This window comes from Pleurodeles waltl, chromosome 11 (assembly GCF_031143425.1).
Source record: "Pleurodeles waltl isolate 20211129_DDA chromosome 11, aPleWal1.hap1.20221129, whole genome shotgun sequence".
In the NCBI taxonomy this organism is placed as follows: domain Eukaryota; kingdom Metazoa; phylum Chordata; class Amphibia; order Caudata; family Salamandridae; genus Pleurodeles; species Pleurodeles waltl.
In genome coordinates this window covers 943,486,991-943,511,939 of record NC_090450.1, presented here as the reverse complement: position 1 = coordinate 943,511,939, position 24,949 = coordinate 943,486,991, and the positions used below count along the sequence as shown (strand labels likewise).

Below are 24,949 nucleotides of genomic sequence, written 5' to 3'. Positions count from 1 at the left end.
TCTTAAGCTTGAAACATCTCAAAAATTACAAACCTCTCTTAGTGGGCAGTGGAAAGAGAGATACTTAAGTTCATTCTTGCTCTGATCATGGTTGTAAGGTACTGTGTGAGAATAAGGAAGCATGGAAAGAAATTCAACTCTCCTAGGTGATTGTTAAAGACAGTGGAAACAAGAGTTACATTCTTAAAGGCGATCCTTCATAGGACCTCCTCCTTTTGTTTCCCTTTATATTTCATCAGTGCAGAAGCTGATGGCCATCTGCCATGACTGGGACATGCAAAGGCTTTGGCCTAAGGTCAACTGTAGGATAATGAGCCTAGGCCCCCTCCAGATAGGACTGGTCACTTTGAGTAGCAGCACAGTGGTCTGGGGGAGCTGAAGACAAAACAATTTCAGTCCTTTGGCTCTTAAGTACTCGATGTGTAGGTGAACAAAAGATGACAATAATTTTTCAATGTCCACGAGATTGAAGGGATAGATAATGCTGGAAAAAAAAAAATGATCAAAATTGGGGGTTGAAATGTCAATTTGTGACACCAGTGGAGATGCTGTCCTGTCTCAGAAAGGTCATGAGTCCAGTCAAGATGAAAAATGTTCTTCATTGTCTAGAGGGCTGAGACTCTGTAATCTCTGAAGGAGCCCTGAAATGACTCAAAAGGACACAATGCTTAGTTCTAAGCTTGATTCATATTCCATTAGCTGCCAGACAGACATTTTTTGAGAAAGAGGCCAGAATGTCCTACTGACAGAATATTTAAAGCTCCTGAAAATATTCCCTGCACATAACTAATCCACAGCAGCAGCATTTAAATTTAAATACTGGCATAGTGACAGAAAAATGGGGAGAGGGGGCTCTAAAGGGATTCAGGGTATTGTCGCTCTTGGGCATTGATTACCTGGAAGACGTTTGGAGGGAGCAGAAGATGGTGGTGTTTGATGTCCTCCATCAGGAATATCCTATAGCAGACAATGAGCATTTTTTATATTTGCAACTGGGGCATGCCCTGCATAGATACGTGGTGGTGGGGGATCAACTGCCAGAGTTGGCTCAGCTGGAGGATTGCCTTCTCTTAAGTCAAACTGAGGCCAAGGCGACTTCCATAATCTATAAATAAAACTGATTAATAAGTCCCCGGACCTATTGACCGCCTTGCTTGGAGAAATGGATGAAGATGACTGGGTGGAAACGAAACCGAGCCTGAGGGAGGTTGCAGTCCGATCTTGCTTCAGATTGATCCAGCTATGGGTACTGCACAGGGCCTATTACTCTAGGGTGCTTCTGCATAGGATGTGTCGGAATGGGGGAATCTTTTCTCTGCTTGAGGAGGTGTGGGCAAGAAGGCACCTTTTACCATATCCAGCGCTTTTGAGGAGACGTACTGTAGTGAAATATGTGTTTTTGACCACTGACTGTGTTGCACCACTTTGCATCTGGATTAGTTGTCCAGTGTATTTGTATTAAGTTTAGCTGCCTATTGACTTTATTGTAGCGTTAGACACTGCCATGTTAAATCTGTTTGTATTTTTCTACATTGTAAACTGTGCTTGTTTTCATACTTTTTCTCACCGAAGAGCTAGAACATATTATCATCTAAGAACTAGTACATAATATGGAGGAGTTAGGCAGTCAGCACGATAAGAATGTACCAGACTGATGTTTATAGTGCAAGCAGGGAACGGTTTGACTTTGGGAGGGGTGCCTTGGGATTCTGGCCAGGTCCCAACGCATTTCTTTCAGAGCTTACCTAAACTAGCCAGCATTTTTTAATATTTAATTTTTTTATGGTAGGGTTTTTTCTAGAAAGCCCTTCTCTGGTTCTTTAAGAAATATAAAAAACCCAGTGCGACAGCGAGAGAGAGAGTGGCCTCAATCAGGATTCTTGACGGCGGATGCCTGATATCTGTCCCATGAGGGTGGTTATCTCTTTCTCTTGTGCAGTCAAAAGGGGTCATCCTCTTGCTGGCACGAGAAAGATTAAGAGCTTGGCAGGCCCTACGGTGATGAATTTGTACTTCATTATTTGCTTTGCATAATATAATATAACTACATATCTTTGCTGTGTACATTGCAGTTGAGAATCATTTTGGTATGTTTTCCTTTCATTGCTGTGACTATTTTTTTAAACATGTGCTTTCAACATGCTAACCTCCTTTTTAGAAACCTCATGGTGAAATAATAATAAATGTCTTCTTTGAACTGAGAAGTGCATTCCAGAAATTTTTGTCAGCTCGGTCATTAGTGAAAGCAAAACATTTTGGCATAGATCGGGCAGTCTAAAAAAGAGAGGTTAGAGGTTGAGAGGGCACGATTTCAAAGTGTAAATATGTTTTTATTCAGAGAGTTAAAGGAAGCACCGCAATCAGTGTTTGAAAATGCATGTGAAATTAAAGTGCCTTATGATGTCTTGGCAAATGTGTTTTCTTGTTTATCCTGACTTTCTAAGTTTTGGGATGGGTGCTCGGATAAAACAATAGTACTAAATGTATTTTTATGTTTGGAAAAGGTGCTTCTTGAACGGAATGATGTCCCTTTTGCTCTTGACATGAGGGTTTGGATATTTTTGTCTGCTTATAGAAAAATGCATGAGAAATGTAAACAGTTAGAATGTGAAAAGAAGAAATTGAAAGAGCAAGTTAGCCAGAACAAGTTATTACAAAATAAAGCTGAAATCTACCAAGCTGTTTGTAAGGAAATGCCTCCTTGGCATGGTTACCCCCTGACTTTTTGCCTTTGCTGATGCTAAGTTTTGATTTGAAAGTGTGCTGAGGCCTGCTAACCAGGCCCCAGCACCAGTGTTCTTTCCCTAACCTGTACTTTTGTTTTCACAATTGGCACACCATGGCATCCAGGTAAGTCCCTTGTAACTGGTACCCCTGGTACCAAGGGCCCTGATGCCAGGGAAGGTCTCTAAGGGATGCAGCATGTCTTATGCCACCCTGGGGACCCCTCACTCAGCACAGACACACTGCTAGCCAGCTTGTGTGTGCTGGTGGGGACAAAACGAGTAAGTCGACATGGCACTCCCCTCAGGGTGCCATGCCAACCTCACACTGCCTATACAGTATAGATAAGTCACCCCTCTAGCAGGCCTTACAGCCCTAAGGCAGGGTGCACTATACCATAGGTGAGGGCACAAGTGCATGAGCACTGTGCCCCTACAGTGTCTAAGCAAAACCTTAGACATTGTAAGTGCAGGGTAGCCACCATAAGAGTATATGGTCTGGGAGTCTGTCAAACACGAACTCCACAGCACCATAATGGCCACACTGAAAATTGGGAAGTTTGGTATCAAACTTCTCAGCACAATAAATGCACACTGATGCAAGTGTACATTTTATTGTGACATACACCCCAGAGGGCACCTTAGAGGTGCCCCCTGAAACCTTAACCAACTACCTGTGTAGGCTGACTGGTTTTAGCAGCCTGCCACACTAGAGACATGTTGCTGGCCACATGGGGAGAGTGCCTTTGTCACTCTGTGGCTAGTAACAAAGCCTGTACTGGGTGGAAGTGCTTCACACCTCCCCCTGCAGGAACTGTAACACCTGGCGGTGAGCCTCAAAGGCTCACCCCCTTTGTTACAGCACCACAGGGCACTCCAGCTAGTGGAGTTGCCCGCCCCCTCCGGCCACGGCCCCACTTTTGTCGGCAAGGCCGGAGGAGATAATGAGAATAACAAGGAGGAGTTACTGGCCAGTCAGGACAGCCCCTAAGGTGTCCTGAGCTGAGGTGACTCTGACTTTTAGAAATCCTCGATCTTGCAGATGGAGGATTCCCCCAATAGGATTAGGGATGTGCCCCCCTCCCCTCGGGAGGAGGCACAAAGAGGGTGTACCCACCCTCAGGGCTATTAGCCATTGGCTACTAACCCCCCAGACCTAAACACGTCCTTAAATTTAGTATTTAAGGGCTCCCCAGAACCTAGGAACTCAGATTCCTGCAACCTAAGAAGAAGAGGACTGCTAAGCTGAAAAACCCTGCAGAGAAGACGGAGACACCAACTGCTTTGGCCCCAGCTCTACCGGCCTGTCTCCCCACTTCTAAAGACACTGCTCCAGCGACGCTTTCCCCAGGACCAGCGACCTCTGAATCCTCAGAGGACTGCCCTGCTCTAGAAGGACCAAGAAACTCCCAAGGACAGCAGCCCTGTTCACCCAAGACTGCAACTTTGTTTCAAAGGAGCAACTTTAAAACAACTGCGTTTCCCGCCGGAAGCGTGAGACTTGCTACTCTGCACCAGACGCCCCCGGATCGACTTGTGGAGAACAAACACTTCAGGGAGGACTCCCCGGCGACTGCGAGACCGTGAGTAGCCAGAGTTGCCCCCCCTGTGACCCCACAGCGACGCCTGCAGAGGGAATCCCGAGGCTCCCCCTGACCGCGACTGCCACCAATGTAGGAAGTTGGCTCTGTATGCACCATTTCAAAGTAAGGAATAGTATGCACAGAGTCCAAGGGTTCCCCTTTTTGCCACTATCTTACCTCTAAGGGGAACCCTTGGACTCTGTGCATACTATTCCTTACTTTGAAATAGTGCATACAGAGCCAACTTCCTACACTGTTACAGAAGAATCCGACTTTTCACATTCCAGTAATGAGGAGGTTAAAAAAGGTGGGGGCCAGTGTGAGCTGCATGAGCAGAAAATAGTTAGTGCGCAGAGTAGCCCACAGTTTTGGGCAGGAGTTAAAATGCATTCTTTAAAAGATCACACCAAGCAAGAAGTTGATGATGTTACCGGTATATTCAGACAACTTGTGCAGAGTACGATGTGTACAATTAGTTCAGGCAAGATACCGATACTGTCGCAAAATGTGCAGTTTCTAGTAATTCAGTGGAATCCAGAACATAGAGAGATGTTGTTACAGGTAAAACAAAAGATTTTGGAGTTTGCTACTCCTGGCACTAAGCAAGAGAGACAGAGTTTTATGAGAATGTTTGATTTTTGGAAACAGTATGACCCTTATCTGAGTAAAATCTTAACCCTTTGGTACAAAGTAACTAGGAAAAAACATGAGTTTGAATCGAGTAAAAAGCAGCTGTGTGCTTTTGATTTGGAAAATGAAATAATTCAACAGACTTTAAACTTGTGGCCAGTGCAAGAGGGAGACATTGAGTTACATGTAACTGTTCAGGGACAATATGCAAATTGCAATATGTGGCAGAAACAGGGGAGGACAAGGATGCCCCTGGGGTTTTGGACTAGAAAACTACCTGGCTTTGGGGAGCGCTATACTCCTACTGAAAAACAGCTTTTAGTCTGTTATTGGCTCCAGTGGATACTGAGCAAATAACACTAGGTCATAATGTAATTCTGAGACCTGAAATACCAATCATGCAGTGGGTGACGAGTTCACCTAAATCTCACCGTATAGTACATGCACAAGAGGCTAGTATCATACACTGGATCTGGTACATTCAAGGCAGGGCTCGAGTAGGACCGGCAGGCACTGCAGCTCTACATGAACAGGTGTCACAAGCCCCTATACAGGATGAGGAGAAAGTGCAGGAGGTAAAACAGTCACCAGGGAAATGGGGTGTGCCTTTTGAATCCTTGTCCCCGGAGGATAGGAAGCATGTTGGGTTCACTAATAATTCATTCAAATATGTGGGTACCAAAAGACATTGGAAAGCAGTGTCATACAATCCAGTTACCAATAAGGTGTTGACGACCACAGGAGAAGGAAAAAGTTGCCAATATGTAGAGCTGTACACTGTGTGTCACGCTCTAAAGCAAGAGCTGCCTGGGACTTGTCATTTTTACAGTGATTCTTGGTCCAATGCCAATGGATTAGCTCTTTGACTTCCCACATGGCATGCACATAACTGGTTCATTCATTCAAAGGAGGTGTGGAGCAAAGAGTTGTGGCAGGAAATTTGGGAAATGTTAGAACAGAGTAAAGCCATAGAATGATCATTGTCCCATTGACTCACTAGAACGCTGGTTCAATTCCCTTGCAGACGACAAAGACAAAAGTTCAGAGGCAGAAGTGACAACCCAGAATTCTAACTTGGTGGGGATGGCTAAGTGGGCGCACCAGAAATGTGGACACCTGGGAGAAAAGGCCACTTACAGGTGGGCAGAGATTAGAGGGATGCTGTGATTTTGCAATGTCCTATTTGTCAGCACACACAACAGAGATCTTCCCACAAGCAGTCAAAGATCAATTGGGGAGAGGAGAGTTACCAGGACAGATAGAAATCTAAGCTATTCTGTCAAATAGTGGAAAAGCTGATTTATTCATACAGCTTGGAGACAGAATTGTCGCAGTTGTTATAAGTTCAGTGTATGGAGGATTGGTGAGGAAGGGGGCTGCCCCAGCCCTTTTAACAGTGAAAGGAAATGGAAGCTGTGATTCAGCAGATAAAAACCTCAGTGCTAAGGTGTGGGCTGAACCCCCAAATGGCCCTCCGGAACCTGCAGAAATTATAGCAAAGGGCCCCAATAATGTCCTGCTGATTATAAAACAAGGAAAGGAAAAATTGGAGCACATTGCAGATGACAAATGTTATTTGAAAGAAAAATCATACTTGTTTCTTTTACAGATCTTATACGACTTGCCATTGACCATGAGTGTGCTGTGTGGTCTCCCTCGGGCATTTGTGTGTGGGGTCGGGGGAGGGACCGCACCCCCAACTTGAACCTGGTTGATCACCATTGTGCAACACTCCTGCTGCTTTTAAAGTACAAAACCTATGGATCCATTTAGCACTAATTGTGCTTCACAGATCAAAGTTCTGCATGAGAACAATGCAGAGTACCATGGATGTTCGGTCAACCTGTTTGATTACATTTTTCCTTGAACTAACCCATGGCTTGTTATAATCTGATGACTGTTGCCAGTCTCATTAAGCATGTTTAAATTGCCAGTTGTCTTTTTGCTTTAAGGTAGCAGATTTGGATGCATTTAACTATCCATCTGGCTATACCTTGTTTTGATATTGGGTTACCTGCATGAGGTTTTTGGAATGCAATAAATAGCTGTTTAGTTTTTCTGATGTTTTTTGTTCTGTCAATGTAGTACATTAATGCTCTTTTGACATCTAATGTATGTAGTGCTCTTTCAGCCACAGAATCTGGCTGTGGGAAAAAAACTGGTAGTTCTACCGTTTGATTCAGATGGAATGGTGAAATAACTTTTGGTAAAAATTTTGGATTAGGTCGTAGGACGACCTTATTTCTATGTATTTGTATAAAAGGCTCTTGTGTTGTGAACGCTTGAATTTCACTTACTCTTCTTAGAGATGTAATGGCGATGAGAAAGGCAACTTTCCAGGTTAGGAATTGTATTCCGCAAGAGTGCATGGGTTCGAAAGGTGGGCCCATGAGTCTTGTTAGAACCACGTTTAGGTTCCATGAAGGAACAGGTGGTGTTCTTGGTGGTATAATTCTTTTAAGCCCTTCTATGAATGCTTTGATAACTGGTATCCTATACAAGGAAGTTGAATAGGTAGTTTGCAGGTATGCAGATATTGCTGCAAGGTGTATTTTAATAGAAGAGAAGGCTAGCTTTGCTTTTTGTAAATGGAGCAAGTAATTTACTATATGTTTTGGAGTTGCGTCTAGTGGTTGTATCTGATTATGATGGCAGTACCAAACAAATCTTTTCCACTTACTTGCGTAGCAGTGTCTAGTGGATGGCCTTCTGGCCTGCTTTATGACTTCCATACACTCTTGGCTAAGTTGTAAGTGTCCGAATTCTAGGATTTCAGGAGCCAGATTGCTAGATTCAGCGATGCTGGGTCCGGGTGTCTGATCTGTTGGTTGTGTTGCGTTAACAGATCTGGTTTGTTGGGCAGTTTGATGTGTGGTACTACAGACAGATCTAGCAGTGTTGTGTACCAGGGTTGTCTTGCCCACGTTGGTGCTATTAAAATGAGTTTGAGTTTGTTTTGACTCAATTTGTTTACTAGGTAAGGAAGGAGAGGGAGAGGAGGAAAAGCGTAAGCAAATATTCCTGACCAGTTCATCCATAGGGCATTGCCTTGGGATTGCTTGTGTGGGTATCTGGACGCGAAGCTTTGGCATTTTGCGTTCTCTTTTGTTGCAAATAAGTCTATTTGTGGTGTTCCCCAGAGTGTGAAGTAGGTGTTCAGAATCTGTGGGTGGATTTCCCATTCGTGGACTTGCTGGTGATCTCGAGAGAGATTGTCTGCCAGCTGATTCTGGATCCCCGGAATAAACTGTGCTATTAGACCAATTTGATGGTGGATTGCCCACTTCCATATTTTTTGAGCTAACAAGCTTAACTGCGTTGAATGTGTTCCTCCTTGTTTGTTTAGATAATACATCGTTGTCATGTTGTCTGTTTTGACAAGGATGTATTTGTGGGTTATGATTGGTTGGAAAGCTTTTAGTGCTTGAAAAACTGCTAATAATTCTAGATGATTTATATGCAGTTTTGTTTGATGCATGTTCCATTGTCCTCTTATGTTGTGTTGATTGAGATGTGCTCCCCACCCTGTCATGGAAGCATCTGTTGTTATTACGTACTGTGGCACTGGGTCTTGGAAAGGCCGCCCTATGTTTAAATTTATACTGTTCCACCATAGAAGCGAGAGGTAAGTTTGGCGGTCTAGCAACACCAGATCTAGAAGGTGACCCTGTGCTTGAGACCACTGTGAGGCTAGGCACTGTTGTAAGGGCCTCATGTGCAGTCTTGCGTTTGGGACAATGGCTATGCATGAGGACATCATGCCTAGGAGCTGTAGTATTGTTCTTGCTTGTATTGTTTGGTTTGGAGACATGTGTTGAATGACTCTGTTGAAATTGTGGATCCTTTGTGGAGTTGGCGTTGCTACTCCTTTTGTCGTGTCTATTATGGCTCCTAGATATTGCTGTACTTTGCTTGGCAGAATGTTTGATTTTGCAAAGTTGACGGTGAACCCTAGTTTGTAGAGGGTTTGTATGACTTGATTTGTGTGGTTTGAGCATTGTGTGAGCGAACTGGTTTTGATTAGCCAGTCGTCTAGATACGGGAACACATGTATTTGCTGCCTTCTGATGTGTGCAGCGACTACTGCTAGGCATTTTGTGAATACTCTTGGAGCGGTTGTTAAACCAAATGGCAATACTTTGAATTGGTAATGTATTCCTTTGAATACAAACCTTAGATATTTCCTGTGTGATTGATGTATTGGTATATGGAAATATGCGTCTTTGAGGTCTAGGGTTGTCATGTAGTTGTGTTTTTTGAGCAATGGTAACACTTCTTGTAGTGTGACCATGTGAAAGTGGTCTGATTTGATGAATGTGTTTACTACTCTGAGGTCTAGAATTGGTCTCAGTGTTTCGTCCTTTTTTGGTATCAAGAAGTACAGTGAATAAACTCCTGTGTTTATTTGTGTGCTTGGTACTAATTCTATTGCATTTTTTTGCAGTAGTGCTTAAACTTCTATCTCTAGAAGCTGTGAATGGTATTTTGATAAATTTTGTGATTTTGGTGGTATGTCTGGAGGGAATTGCAGGAATTCTATGCAATAACCATGTTGGATAATTGCTAGGACCCATGTGTCTGTAGTTATTTTGTCCCATGCTTCGTAATATTGACGTATCCTCCCCCCCACTGGTGTTGTGTGGGAGGGGTGAGTGACGTGTGAGTCACTGCTTGTTGGTAGTGGTTTTGGGGCTTTGAAATCTTCCTCTATTCCTAGGGAATTGCCCCCCTCTATACTGGCCCCGAAAACCTCCCCTGTACTGTCCCTGGTAGGTGGGCGGTGCAGACTGTGAGGTGCTAGCTTGTGTGGCCTGACCCCGAAACCCTCCTCTAAAAGGTGTTTTGCGGAAGGTGTTATAAGATCCTCTGCTCTGCGAGGAGTAGAGTGCGCCCATGGCCTTGGCAGTGTCAGTGTCCTTCTTGAGCTTTTCTATGGCTGTGTCGACCTCCGGACCGAACAGAAGTTTTTCGTTTACTGGCATGTTAAGCACTGCCTGCTGAATTTCTGGCTTGAATCCAGACGTTCTGAGCCATGCGTGCCTACGGATGGTAACCGACGTATTAATGGTCCTTGCGGCCGTGTCTGCTGCATCCATGGAGGAGCGTATTTGATTGTTTGAAATGTTTTGACCCTCCTCAACAACCTGTTTTGCTCTTTTTTGCAGATCTTTTGGGAGATGTTCAATGAGATGCTGCATCTCATCCCAGTGGGCTCTGTCGTATCGCGCTAGCAGCGCTTGTGAATTTGCGATGCGCCACTGGTTTGCTGCTTGGACAGCAACCCTCTTCCCGGCTGCATCGAACTTCCTGCTTTCTTTATCTGGGGGAGGTGCATCCCCAGAAGTGTGTGAATTTGCCCGTTTTCTGGCAGCCCCTACCACCACAGAATCTGGTGGCAGCTGAGAGGTGATGAATACAGGGTCCGTAGGAGGCGCCTTATACTTTTTGTCCACCCTAGGCGTCACTGCCCTACTTTTAACTGGCTCCTTGAAAATGTCCTTTGCATGGCGTAGCATGCCTGGGAGCATCGGCAGGCTTTGGTAGGAGCTGTGGGTTGAAGAGAGGGTGTTAAATAAAAAATCATCCTCTACTTGTTCCGAGTGTAGTTCCACATTATGGAATAGTGCTGCCCTAGCCACCACTAGTGAGTAGGCTGTGCTGTCTTCCGGTGGTGATGGCCTAGTTGGGTATGTGTCTGGGCTGTTATCAGACACTGGTGCGTCGTACAAGTCCCACGCATCCTGATCTTGGTCATCGTGGCTCATGGAGGTGTGAGCTGGCGAATGTGACGGGGTGTAAGTTGGCGAAGCCGGAGTTACAGGTGGAGGCGAGGGAGGAGGTGTTACCTTTTGTGCTGTTTGTTGCTGAGGAGTAAACTGAAGCGTTCTCTTTCGTTTGACAGGTGGAAGGGTACTGATCTTCCCAGTCCCCTGTTGAATAAAGATACGCTTTTGCGTGTGATCCACGTCAGTGGATTGCAGTTCTTGTTCAAATCTATGTTTCTTCATTTGTGAAGACATAGAATGCTCTTCAGTATAGGAGCCTGAAACAGGGTCTGATGTCGCTTTTTTCGGCTCCGAAAACCCTGTTGATTGTTTTTTCGGCTCCGAGGTAACCTTTCTCTTTTTCTGTGCCGAAAATTCTTGGCCCCTATGGTCTTCGGCGCCACTGTCTCGGCGTCGATCTGTGTCGACACCGAACTCTCGGTGTCGATGCTTCTGTTTAGCACTCTCTCGGTCCCGAGGAGGCTGCGTGCCGGTGTCTCGACCGGAGTCGGACGATCTCGACACTGAATGGGCCTTTTTCGGTGCCGATTGTTGGTCACCGAGAATTTGGGTGGAGCCATGGCCGGTTGGCAGTGGCGTCCCCTGGGCCTTCTTTCCTTTTTTAAGTTCTGATCTCGACGTCTTACTCACAGTTTTTGTAGAGTCTAGCTCGTCGGAGTCTGAATCCTGGATGGAAAAGGATTCCTCCTGTTCCTCTTCTGTCTCGAACTGTCGACGCTCCTTTGGCGTGGACGCCATCTGCAGTCTTCTCGCTCGACGGTCGCGCAGAGTTTTCCGGGACCGGAACGCCCGACAGGCCTCACAGGATTCTTCGCTGTGCTCGGGTGACAGGCACAGGTTACAGACCGAGTGTAGGTCCGTATAAGGATATTTGTTGTGGCATTCGGGGCAGAATCGAAACGGGGTCCGTTCCATCGGCGTTGTTCTCCACGCGGTCGGGCCGACTAGGCCCCGACGGGGTGCCGAAATCTACCCCGAAGGGTACCGAAGCGCTTCGATGTTCAACGCGTCGTCGTATGTGTCTATCTCGAACCGGATCGCAACGATACCGTCGAAAATCTTCCGTTTTCAGCTATCTTTCCGTTCCGAAACCCGGAGCGACAGGAACACGTCCGAACCCGATGGCGGAAAGAAAACAATCGAAGATGGAGTCGACGCCCATGCGCAATGAGCACAGAAGGAGGAGTCACTCGGTCCCGTGACTCGAAAACACTTCTTCGAAGAAAAACAACTTGTAACATCCGACCCAACACCAGATGGCGAGCTCATGCATACCATGTGTATCTACAGCGACAGATGCCATCGAACATGTGTTTACAAAGTAGCTGGTAAAATGAAATGTATATTGTCTCATTAAAAGAGCTCTAATTGGTCTCCAAGCTTGTTTATCACACCAGGATAAGAATAACCCCTCTAAGGAATGTATCAAGAGCACTTTCCTAGTTTATTATGTTCACTGAAGAAATTAAATGCTTTTTATTGTTGCTTGAATAAATTTCCCTAGGTTGTTCCTCAACACCATGATCAGTGTGTTTCATCAGAGTGTTAATACAGACAGTGAAAGGCAGAAGAGGATTTAAAAAAAAAACTGTATTGTATAATATTGCCATACACATTTTTTAATGGTTCAGAAAGCCTTATGCGAGATGGGCTCACTTTGCTTGGTTGGGGATAAATTGGATACATCAGGGATCTAGGAGGCTGGAATAATGCTATGTGTTTGATTGGCAAGGTATATACTTATTTCAACGTCTTAACGCACAAGGTGCAATCCAAGGTATCATGGTTTGTGCTCAAGATGGTTAAAGACTTTGCCTAACATATTTTAGACATCAAAAGCCAAGACTACAAAATGCTTGCAAGAAATGCCAGTGGTTAACTTATCAAAATACAGAAACATCAGAATACACACATAGGAAATTATTTTTTTAAACTAGGACAGAACTGAGGTTCAGAAGTGATTTTCAATAAGAGCATGTTAAAATAAATGCCTCCTATTTTTGCTATGGAATTATATTGCTGTATTAGGTAACAGTACAGCAGTATGTCCCATATGGGTGCCCCACGTGACACAAGGACCTCCAAATGCCCTTCTGGGAATTTAATTCTGATTGACGTATCTATGAGGGACAATAAAAGTCTTACTAGTTTGTCTACATTTGCATTAATGAGATAGCAAAAAGGAAACAGCAGCCTAAATTACTGTTGTAAATAGTAATTGGCGCTGCCATCAAACATAGGACATCGGTCATGATCCTACTGCTGAAAGTTGCTAGATGACCACATTTATATTTGTGTGATCTCTGGGGGAATGAGTTGTTATGTGATGAGGGCATAGGTGGCAACATGTACAGATCATCTAACTTTTGAAAGTTTCAAATCCTGACCAGGAAGTAGAATGAAAACAGTGGGACCACATGTGAACAAGAGTTTAACAACTTTAGTGTAAGTCCCTTGGTATGGGGAGTCCCCTGTATTTGCAGTAAATACCAATTCTGAAAGAAAACCCTGTACATGCATGCCCAAATCAAGGATTTAATCATACTGGAGACAGCAGATAAAGCAGTGATCACAGTCCATGAACAGCACTGGATCTGGAGAGTATGTGGAAATTAAGGTGTCATGGCCCATGTGTTCAAAAATAGTGCCACATGTCCTTAGTAAGTAGCTTTCCATTGTGGCAGGGTAACATTCATTACTTCAATTATCGCTTTTGTCCACCATAAACAAAGACCAAGAGGGTACTTGATTGGTAGAATGAGGAGAGATGCTCACCTTCTACACAACACCCCCAAACTTATAAGTTGATTATCCACTGGAGAGATAGTGCCAACTCTCAGAACAACACTGCTTTCAACCAGTATTGCTGCTCAGGACTCTTTAGCCAAGCTTACCTGTCCATGTCAGCTTCAGGGACAAGGTCGTAGCATCCCTCGGTGTAATCGTTCTGCAAGCTCTGCCGGTCCGGGAAGTAATCCGTTGTGAGAGGAAGGCAAGCCGGGGTGGTGAGAGACTTCCAGTCCACCCCGACCGTGCAACAGAAGCCTGGCACTACAGGGGGAGCAGACAGTATCAGAACTGCCGTACAGTATAACGGGATGAGGCAGCAGTGGTGTTGGTGGGTGAAAGGTTTGGTTACCCAGGACATATTGCAGATATGACGATGGGTTGGAGCGTAGGGTAATATGAAGAGTAATATTTACAAACATGTGCATACGTGCGGAAGAGGGGCATTAAGCACAACAGAATGAAGAAGGGAGGGAAGGAAAGAGAGAGAGAGAAAAAAGAGACAGAGGTGGTTAACATTTGCAGTGCTGTGCAGCTCTAATATTTCCATGCAGGTGGGGTTTCATGTTTACACTTGGCATTGCATTTGATTTGAAAAGTGAAGGGTCCACATGCTAGGACGATTACATAAGATCATGTGAAATTAAACGTCATCCAAAGCTTAATTAAAAGAGTAGCTATGTATTAACATCAAAGTGCCAATTCAAGTCACAGCCACCTTCCCTGATCCCCCTCCGAGGTGCAGGACCTAGGGGCTGAGCAAATACAAGGCGTAGAACGTAAAGTGCATCACAGCTCAAGACAACATTAGGGTGTGGAAGTTAGTCAAAGACAGTGCAGAACGTACAACATGCCAGGAGTGTGCAAACAAGTAGAACAGAAGAACAGGGAAAAGACAGGATTAGGAAAAAGGGATATTGAAAACAGGAGTCATCTTATCAGAATTCTGTGACAAAGCACTTCTTCAAAACCTCTACATTAAGAAGACAAGAGAAGGTATTAAACAAGCAAACAAACTCAAATGAAAATGTCAGGAGCCTTACAGGACGGTAACACAAAAACTAACACTTTATAACAGTCTCAGGATTTGATGGTCAATACAACCTTGTAGAGAACTGATGTAGCTTCTTGAACATAATAGACCCTGTTGTTTACAACTGTTATAATCACTGTCTCTAATAAGAATTACCCTATACCTAAGAAACAAATATCACCAGATTCAGCCTTGTACCTCCTAAATACCATGCAATGTGGAGTACAGAAAATTGCAAGTCCATGTCCAGCCTTAGACCCACTTTCATGCCACCAAGCTATATCATGGCCAGAGTTACATACAGTGTTAAGCCACTTATATTTTCTAGGTAAGCATTACATGACGCACTGTGTGAATGGCATGGGCTATGCCCTGAGAGGGATACAGTTTTGCTGCACTGCAGAGCTACCCTCTGCCTATATTAATTATGGCACTGTGGCACTGCATTCATTAATGATGATATTATCTGGCCGTATCCTGTGCTAGGCATAACTTGTACCACGCTATCATGACATTCTGTGAATACTGCGGTATCACACAGCCCAGATGGCTCATGGTCTACAGTAGGTACAACAAGCTAAACCGGTACAATCATTCATTGTGTTCAATGAGCCTTCATGCAACAGAGGTATTGAAACTGTATGTCATTCACAATCTTGTACAATGGGACAGCACTGCTTCACTTTGAACGAGTCTCACACTGTAGAGATAACCCATAGAATAGTGAAGCCTGTCCTTATGCCACGGTACAAGTGTACGACAGTCTGATATATTAAGAGATAACCGATGCCATATGCTGTAAGTACAGCAATACACTATGATAGCAGCTTAGGCTGCTTTCAATAAGTAAGGTAGAGATAACCCATGATCTACAGTATGTACCAGCTTAGCCATAACAGATAACCCACAGCTTACACATTACCTCCACTGTGATTGTGGTACTCTTAGTTCTTGTTCTTCCTTTGTCCCAACTGGTGTGGAACACCTGCAATGCAGGCAGGAGTACAAAATAGGATTCTCCAAAGGATGCTGTTTCCTTAAAGCTCTTCTGAAAGGACGCAGCGCAAATCTCCTCTGATCACATAGCAGCCCTGCCCACCCCCTACCCGGGGCACCACCCAATTTCAGCTCAGTTACCACATTTTGTTTCTATAATGAAAGGCTATGGCTTGGTAAATGTTTAACAAAGGCATCACTGGGAAGCTGCTATGAAGTATGAAAGAACTACGACTACAGGTCTCACCATGAGAGCACTGCTTTATTACTTATTCCTGGTTTCCCCTTCAAAATGACTGAACAACCCCAAAATTGTCAGAGGACGTAGAACCGCATACAACAGAGTAGGCTGCACAGAACTTCATGGCCAAAAAAAGAGAAGAGACATCCAGTAAGTAATGCTGACAAAAGACAAGTAGGGCAACCCATGAAGCTGTCTGGAAAATATATGTTACAGGAATAGGCCTCTGGAAAGCCACAAATGCAACCTTAGCTCTGTTATTCGATATTCTTGGTAAACACAGATTTTTTGTTGGACAAACTAAGAAAAATTGACATTTGTCGAGAATATAAAATCGAAAGGAGGAGTAGGAGGCAACTTAGCAGGAGTAAAAGAAGACAAAGGACAGAACAGATGATCTGTTAAAAAGGTAAGTGATCAAATATTAGGGAAGCAGAAAAATATTCCCCTTGCAGCACTGAAAACGACTACAAAGATATGAACTTCAGTCTTGAACCAGAATAAACCAGTTTGTTGTATGTCAAAAATTCAGCCACCAGAACTGGGTGGGGAGCAAACTCCTAGATTAAGGAATCAAAAGCAACACCAAACTGATATTTTATTCTTCCCTCTCAATTGTCCTTGTTTGTCTTTTGGTGCACTGAATAAGCATCCAAAGAATGGTCTGGCACAGAAACACATGTCACTTCTTTTAACGCTCATTTCCCTCTCATTGTTTTATTCTATTTTTTGGTTAAACAAAGGGGTTTATATTTTAAAGTCTCTCATCACCAGATCCAGATAACACATAAAGAGGTGGAATCGCCATAGAGGGAAGCAAAACGTAACCTTCCATGGATAGAATTAGGAATGTAGCTTTATCAACCATTCTTAGGGATTCTGCTCACAGACATGACGAACCCTAAGGTGTTCAGAGACAGAATAAGTGAGGCCTGCCACTGCATGTGCCCTTGAGATGGGGTTTACCTCATGCCCCAGGATAGAAAGACAGCCCTCAAGTAATTAACAATCGGTTCTAACTTCCTCTAGATGCAATCTGTTGTCTCTTATCACAAAGTTAATTTGGTGTAGAGCTAGAACCGCCTTTGAACATCTGATGTCTCGTCTTAAAACAATTTAAGCTAGTTTTCCACACAAAGAAAAGAAAACCGCTCTCTTATTCCAAACAAGATACACATAGCTTGTTAGGATTTTACCGAGAACAAACTGCTACACTGTATGCACTGCTTGAAGTCTGTCTTCAATGGCACGAGAGGAAGAGGAAGGATCGTTTTAACAGCAAACCAGAATTGAGAAAAACAAACTAAAAAACAAAAACACAGTTTTAGGATCAGCCAAAAAAGGAAGAGCTTCAGGAGAAGGCTCTTTGTGCCCTGACAGCTGAGGGAAATAACAGGAACAGAGATGGAATATGAAGCCCATTTGGGGGCAGGCCAGGGTGCAAGGAGGGGATGCGGGGACTGGGTCTGTTCACAAACGTTTTAGAGAGACAGCATCATTTAGAGAAGATAATTTCTACAGTATTTGGAAAGGAAGGAAAGACCTGACCAACACACTACATGGTCACTCAGTGACACATTCTTTCACTGTTGTTTCATCACAACTTATACAGACTTTGTATCCTGCCATCTTATTATTATTCATACTTCCACTCATGCCCCAATTACTTTGTCCTCTCTTCCTTCCATACGTATTTCCTAGCCACATTGGTGACTGTCTTCTGGACTAACTCTCTTCGTAGTTCCATCAAATCTTTTCCTTAACTCTTGTTCTACTCTCCTTGAGCCTCAACCCATACTCACTCCCGCCTCACCCCCATTCGCCCGCACTCACTAGGTTCTGGGGAGGTAGACAGTGAGTTTGCATCTGTGTCCTTGTTCTGGGGTCCTTGGCTTATAGCTATGGAAACAAAATAAAAAGTTGTCATAGCTGCGTGCACACAGGAGAAAACATAATTTACTTTTACAACATTTCACCTGTCTCCATGGTTTGGTACCTGCATTGCGGCCTCGAACTCCGTTGCTGGCCAAACTGCTGGAATATTCCTCCATCCCACCAGTGCCTCCAAGGTAAGATATGTTGTCCCCTGGCTGCCGAGAAGCCACATGCCTGCAGAGAAGATGCACCATCAATAACATCTAAGCATTGTCACCATGGCATAGCATTAAATGTTATCCAAGTTAACAGCACTGTATACTCTAATTTCTTCTCATAAATATACGAGTATGGATACAGTAAGCAACCAAATTCTTGGACCTGTTGATGTCTGGGGTGTTTTCAGGTTCACAGTTTTAAAATAGAAAATGATGCAAGCCTGATATAATATTATTAGCAGGATCAGAGTTGCTGCTGTCAAACCAGGCACTGCTCCAAACGTGTTCTGAACCAAAATAATTTGCAACAATAGTTTCAATTTGTGAAGTAGCTAAGAGGTATTTAGGAGAGTATGACAGATGGTGCAGGGAATGGGAGTTGCAATGGGATTGTGAACTGTTTTACTTGCAATGTTATGCTCTGCTTTTTCCAGTATTAAAGGAGTTTTGCTAACTTAGTGTGTGACGTGATACGACGAGAATGAGATCTTTGGGTCTCAGCACTTAAGAGTGGCTGAACAAGAGAAATGGGCACTGGAGAAAGAAATTCTAGAAGAAATGAAGATCATCAAATACAGAGACGATTACGTAGAATACATCAATTTGGTCTTCTAAACACTTGTCCCGCATTTTAGTGGCATACATGATTCTTGTTATTTGTGACTGGAAGATAATATGGTTAAAGGTTGATACAACTATAAGAAACTAAAGGACAAGTTAATTACCTTTGGTAACACTCTTTCTGGAGGATCCTCTATTAAATCTCGAATTAAACCTTCACTTTAGAATAATCCTAAGTGGCAAACTAGATCCAGATTTTTCACAGAAATTGCTCTCTCGCACTGGCAGGTGGTGCTGTTGGACTCTACCACAGACTTGCGCCGTTCCAGAAGTGATGATGTTTTGTGCCACTTCTGCACACTTACGTCAGTTTTTCATTCAGTTTTCTGTACACTCAGACAAACTTGGAACCTTTTTATCAGACACAGAAGTGCACTTCACAGAATGAATACAATCGCACTAAAAACTCCTACAGGACCGAGTGGACAAAACAGCCATCTCTACAGACTTTACCGTCCCAAAAGCAGTGCTTGGCGAATGTATGTGCAGATGCCCATGTCGTAGTCTGGCACATGTCAAGGATGGGCACACCCATTGCCAATGTCCTCTGGCCAGCTTTGGTTAGGGTGGAATGAGCCCATAGGCTGTCATGGGGGTTTCTTCTTGGCCAGTGTACGGCATGTCTTGATGCACAGGACAATTCATCTGGACAATGTCTTCCATTGCTGAACTGCTTTCCCTTTCTTGGTAATGGCAAAACAAATGAAGAGCTGGTCATCCACGAGGTATCCCTTCATGTGCTCTACATAAAAAACTGAGAGCTCTCCTAAAGTCAAGGCGTGGGAATCTCTCCTCTTTTGATGGACATAGTGGAGTGAAAAATACAGTGATGGTGATAGACTGGCACACATGGAAAGGGTGATGCAAACTGGCAGAAAGGCTGGGTTCTCAACACCAATTTATCAGGAAAGAAAGCAATATACAAATATTACACTGAAAGCTCCTGATGCTCACTAACATGTCATGAAGATGTAATGGCAATAACAAAAACTGTCTTGATGGTGAAGAGCCGCAGAGAACAACTGTGCACGAGCTTAACCGGCATTCACAAGAGAAACGTGAGGTTACGATCCCTTTGACGCATAATGAAAGGCTTTATTGGAAATATGCTTTATACCTTAAGGAATCACAACACAACAGGTGATTTGAATGAAGAAGGCTGGTCAGGCAAACATACAAAAAGACCCTGAGGGTCACCATACAGCCGTTAACCGTGCCCACCACAAAGCCTTGAAAGGCCAAAAATAAAACAAAGAAGAGAACATTTGACAATTTGGATGCTTGGGATAAAGCACACAAACCCTACGTCAGGCTATAATTTTCTCCCATTTCCCCAGATAAATGGATGTAGTCGCAGGGTGCCCAGCTGCTAGAATCACATCCACTACTTCAGCAAGTAAGTCAAAACTGCACAAATGTCATTGCTCAATCTCCACACATAGAGGGGTAGGCTGTGGAGATTTGGATGCAGGACCCTGCCCTGTTGTTAGCAATCCTCCTGAAGAGGCAGATTAATCAGAGGGCAAATGCTCAGGCTCATGATTTCAGGGCACAACACTCTATTGACCCAATCCCGGGCTATCAAAATTGCCTGGGCCCCGGTCTGTCTTAATCTTCCTTGGAACTTCATGTGCTGTAGTCTCAATTGTGTGCATTCTTGGTGGGGTGAGAAAAATCCACCGAGGGCACTCCAACTGGTTGAAAATGGCACACATCACCCCAGGGTGAAGATACCATTTGTGATGTGCTACCTGACATCTGGCCTAGCATTCAGAGACCCTGCCACATTATTGACTACCAGGAAGATCCCTTGTCAGTCCAGTCAACTCCAAAAGTGTAGTGCTTCCTGGCACAAGATCCAAGACTCCACATTGCCCTGTTTGTTATGAAACCACATGATGATTGTGTTGTCTTTTGGGACATGTTCCACCTTCCAATAAAGGTAGGGAGAACAACTTTCAGAGCCAGCTGGAGAGCGCAACACTCTGGGAGATTTATGTAAAGCTTTTATTCCACTGGGGACCAAAGATCCCTGACCTCCACCCCTTCCAGATGACCAGCTCACTCCAGAGATGATGCATCTATCACCACTGCGAGCTCTGGACAGGGTAGGAAGAATGGTCTGCAGCATGAAAAGATGGTGTTCACCTGCCACCACCGAAGTTCTTGGACTGCCTTCTTCGAAAGGTAGATGTTGTCCAAGAGATATCTCCAGAGTAGTGCTTTTTGGAAATGGAGGTTTCGCTGCAAGGTTGCATGTGCCAACAAGCAGGAGAGGACAGGAGGGAGCATGAGGACAGAAGTCAAAACTAAAGGTACTTTATCAGGGTAATAAGAAGTACAAGAGGTCTCATAATCAACCTCACCAACACCCAGGACTTTGCCAAAAAAGGAAAGATCATAGTGCCCTGGAATTGTTGCAGGGGTGAACGGATCCTTTGGGTCAGCATCAGAACGGACGGTGGTTCGCTGTTGAAAAACCTCAGAGATGAAAGAAGGGTGATCACTGTTCAGAGAAGTTCGGTGACTGACTGTGGTGAGCCTGTCTTTGAGCAGCTAGCAGTCAAGGTCTGGGAATATATGTATTCCTGACTTGCCAAAGTGATTCTCGACAGCCGCTATAAGTGAGGCCGAAGGGTAGACTGTCAAATTGATGCTCCAACCTCACCACAAGTCGAAGGTAGCCGCTGTGGGACTGCAAGGTTGGCAGATAAAGTGTACACACTGTAAGGCCAAGGATACCATCCAAACCACGGGATCGAGGGCAGCGAGAAGTGAGAGTGGGCATTTTGAATTTGTACTTTCCTAGAGAGGGCACTCTGGGAAGAAGGTTCAAAATCGACCTCAATCTTCCCTTCTTGGCAATCAAGAAGTACCAGCAGTAATACCCCTTGCCCATTTCCGGGTCTGGTATCCTTTAAATGTCCCAAAAGCAGTGTCACTTTGTGGAGAGGAATAGCTGCAAGATCTGCTGGCACTCAAATAGAAATTGGTGGGATACAACGTGGGAATTAAATGAATGTCTGGGCATACCCTTTTAAGATCGAAGCCTCACAGACACTGCAGTTGTCTTGTGAAAGACATAATGGAGACATGTTGATAGCAGACCTGGAAAGCAAACTCCACACATTCCATTCCATTGGCTTTTTGTTTTGTCACTATTATCTTGTTTTCTATTCAATGGTTTCATTAGGTTGAAGCCTACCAGAAAGTGCGGCTGTCTGGCTTTCTGAAGACACCTTGGGGACATTCAGAAAACTTCCCATTCTACCCACTGCTTTACCATTGGCTTTGTGGTTTGTAACTCATATTTTCTTGCTATTTGCTGGCTCTATTTGGTTTAGTCTTTCCAGCTCGAGTATGTCCTTGCCCAAACCTTGTTTAATGGATCGTTCCTAGATTTCACTTTCTATAAATAGGTCTTTAAATCTTGTTCTTATCTTGTCACATTTGCTGTGCATTTAAACACAAAGGCCAAATGCCAGGTTCTTTCTTTAGAGGGAGTTTGGTGTTTACTTTTCTTCTCTGACTTCAAAATAAGAGCATCTATAGGAAAGCAAGAGAAATGCAGATTACTCTCCCCATGGTGCCCACTCATGCCTCTTCTGTGCTCCAGTTTTCGAGGCTTTAACATGACCCTTAAAACAGGTCTGGTAGTAATAGCATGCATTGGCAAGCAAAAAGATGCAGCCTACACAACTACACTTAATGAGTAATAACCTCAGTATGTGCAACACATGCATTAGCACTGTGCCATAAAACTTAGATAACACAGATTGATGCTTTCCAGAAAACTACAAACAGGAGCCCAGAAATAACTACACTATTTACACTACAACCTTAAACATCCTGTCAATTTACTCCAGATCACTGTACTTTATGCCCATTCACTTTAGGCCACTCTACAGCACTCTATGACCACACTGTACAATACTCCACTCTGACGCTCTACTCCACTCTACAGCTCTCTGCTCCACTCTACAACATACTCCATTCTGCGTCATTCTACACATCTCCCTCTATGCCAATACATGCCACTTTACTCAACTCTATTCCATGACACTCTACTCCACTCTACTCCATTCTATGCGACTCTACAACACTGCTTCACTATGCATCACTCTACACACCTCCCTCTACGCCACTCCATGACACTTTACTCAACTCTACTCAATGACATTCTACTCCACTCTATGCCGCTTTACAACACTACTCCACTCTGTGACAGTCTACACAACTCCCTCAATGCCACTCCATGCCATTTTACCCAACTCCATCCTACAACACTCCACTTTATGCCACTACACTGTAGGCCACACTACACCACTCTACTCCATGCCACTCCACAACACTCTAGTCTATCCCACTCCACTCTGCACCACTCCATTCTATGCCAATTACACTCTATGCCACTTCACAGAATGCCACTCCACTCTACACCACTCTACTCTATGCCACTCAACTCTACAACACTCGACTCCACTCTGTGCCAATCCACTCTCCTACATGACTACCTACTCTGCATTACATCACTCTACTCTACAACACTCTACTCCCCTCTATGCAAAACACCCTCTACGTCACTCCACTCTGCTCTACACCACTCCACAACACTCTACTGCATTCTGTCATTCTAAGCCACTCACCTCTACTCCACTCTACGCACTTCTATTCTACAACAATCTACTACCTTCACTCTACTCCACACCACTCCGTGACATTCCACTTCACTCTACTCCAACCCACTCAACTCTACACAATTATCCGCTACTCCACGCCACCTCATAACACTCCACTCTTCTCCATTTTACGACACTCCAGTCTATGCTACTTTACCCCACTGACTGAGTCACTCCCACGCCGTCTGGTAACTGTCTGTCTGACTCTTTCGGCTAGCTAGCTGCGCCTCACTCAAACCTAGAAAGCAAAGTTGATTTGTAGCAGCCTGTCGCATGACACTCTGACTCCTCAGGGAAGTCGTGGTCGGCAGATCTTACCCCTTTCTCTCATATAAAGACACTTAGGCAAAAGAAGAGATGCAGGATAGTTTCCAATGCATTTAGTGAAAAAACTGCAATCTGCCAAAACATATATGAGCTGCAAATATTGGGGAGGTATGTCATAGTACAATTAGGATTTTTACGATCAGTGAAAAGAAACTAACTAACCAACCAAAGCATATTCGAATAAACAAGTACATAGTAATCCTACCTAACACCTAGCTTCTAGAGACAGAATAGTGGTGATAGCCCAGATCTGCCCGTATTTAGCTGACGGAAGGAGCGCCTATCCCAATTACTTGAAACAGGGGTGTGTCCACCATCTCCTTGGCTGGTTGTACAGACAGGGCTGAGGTCGGCAAGGTAGCAGTGAAAATGGCATACAGCGTGGATGGATATCCTAGCTGGAATTACCTGCCTGATCTTCTTCTGGCCTGTGTGCTGTTTTATACAAACTTGTTGACTTCTTAGAAATAAGCATGCTGTGCTCATGTGCCTAAATGTTGAAACTATCTACGCACTCTTGTGGGGGCAGGTTTGTATGCATTTAACTATCCATCTAACTACACTATTTTTAGATATTGGACTCTCTTTATGAGGAAGAGAAAAGCTAAAAAGAGACAATTAATATTTACTAAAGTCTTTGGTCCTATCAAAGTAGTGCATGAGTGATTGATTGATATCTAGAGTGTGGAGAGCTCTTTCTGCAGTGGAGCCAGGTTGCAGGTAACTCAATTGATTGATTGATATGGAACTGAGAAACCAACTTGTACGAAGAACCACTTTGTCTTTGTGTATTTGAAAGAAGGGTTCCTCTGATATTAAGGCCTGGAGCTCACTAACACATCTGAGTGATGTGACAGCAACTAAGAATGTCACTTTCCATAAATGGAATTGAATATGGCATGAATGAAGTGGCTCAGAAGGAGGACCCATGAGCCTAGTAAGTTCAATGGTAAGGTTCTATGATGGTGCTGGGGGTAACCTGGGCGGAATGATTCTTTTAAGGCCTTCCATGAAAGCGTTGATAACTGGGATTTTCAACAGGGAAGTATGTTGTCTTTTCTGCAAATATGCAGCTATAGCTGCAAGGTGTAGACAAATAGAAGTGTAAGCTAAATTTGCTTTCTGTAAATGAAGCAAATAAACAATGTCTTGGACAGTAGCTTTAACAGGATTAATTGGTTTTTGCTTTATAGAATGGTGTAGTTGTAGGTCTACGACCTTCCTTAAGAGTGTCCATACATTCAGGAGGCAATTGTAGGAAGCCAAACTCTATGACTTCAGGAGTCATATCGCAAGGTTGAGTGACTTGAGGTCTGGATGTCTGATGTGTCCTTGATCCTGTGTGAGAAGATCCGGCCTGTTGGGGAGCCTCTCGGGAGGAACCAGTGTGAGGCCCAGAAGTGCAGTGAACCCTGGCTTTCTAAGTGGGAGCAACAGGGATCATGGTGAG

At 44.1% G+C, this 24,949-nt stretch overlaps 1 protein-coding gene across 10 annotated transcripts in view; it reads right to left on the bottom strand.

The window, feature by feature from the left end:
• Positions 1-24,949, bottom strand: part of DEPDC5 (DEP domain containing 5, GATOR1 subcomplex subunit) — a 401,482-nt gene that overhangs the window by 191,980 nt on the left and 184,553 nt on the right. For 8 of the 10 annotated variants that reach the window (XM_069215090.1, XM_069215095.1, XM_069215097.1 and 5 more), the window contains exons 24-26: positions 17,776-17,888; positions 17,613-17,678; positions 13,617-13,800 (exon numbers count right to left, since the gene is read on the bottom strand). In XM_069215090.1, coding sequence (XP_069071191.1) covers positions 13,617-13,800; positions 17,613-17,678; positions 17,776-17,888 — 363 coding nt within the window. The remainder of the gene's footprint in view (positions 1-13,616; positions 13,801-17,612; positions 17,679-17,775; positions 17,889-24,949) is intronic. The other 2 variants (XM_069215096.1, XM_069215099.1) reach the window with 1 other exon arrangement.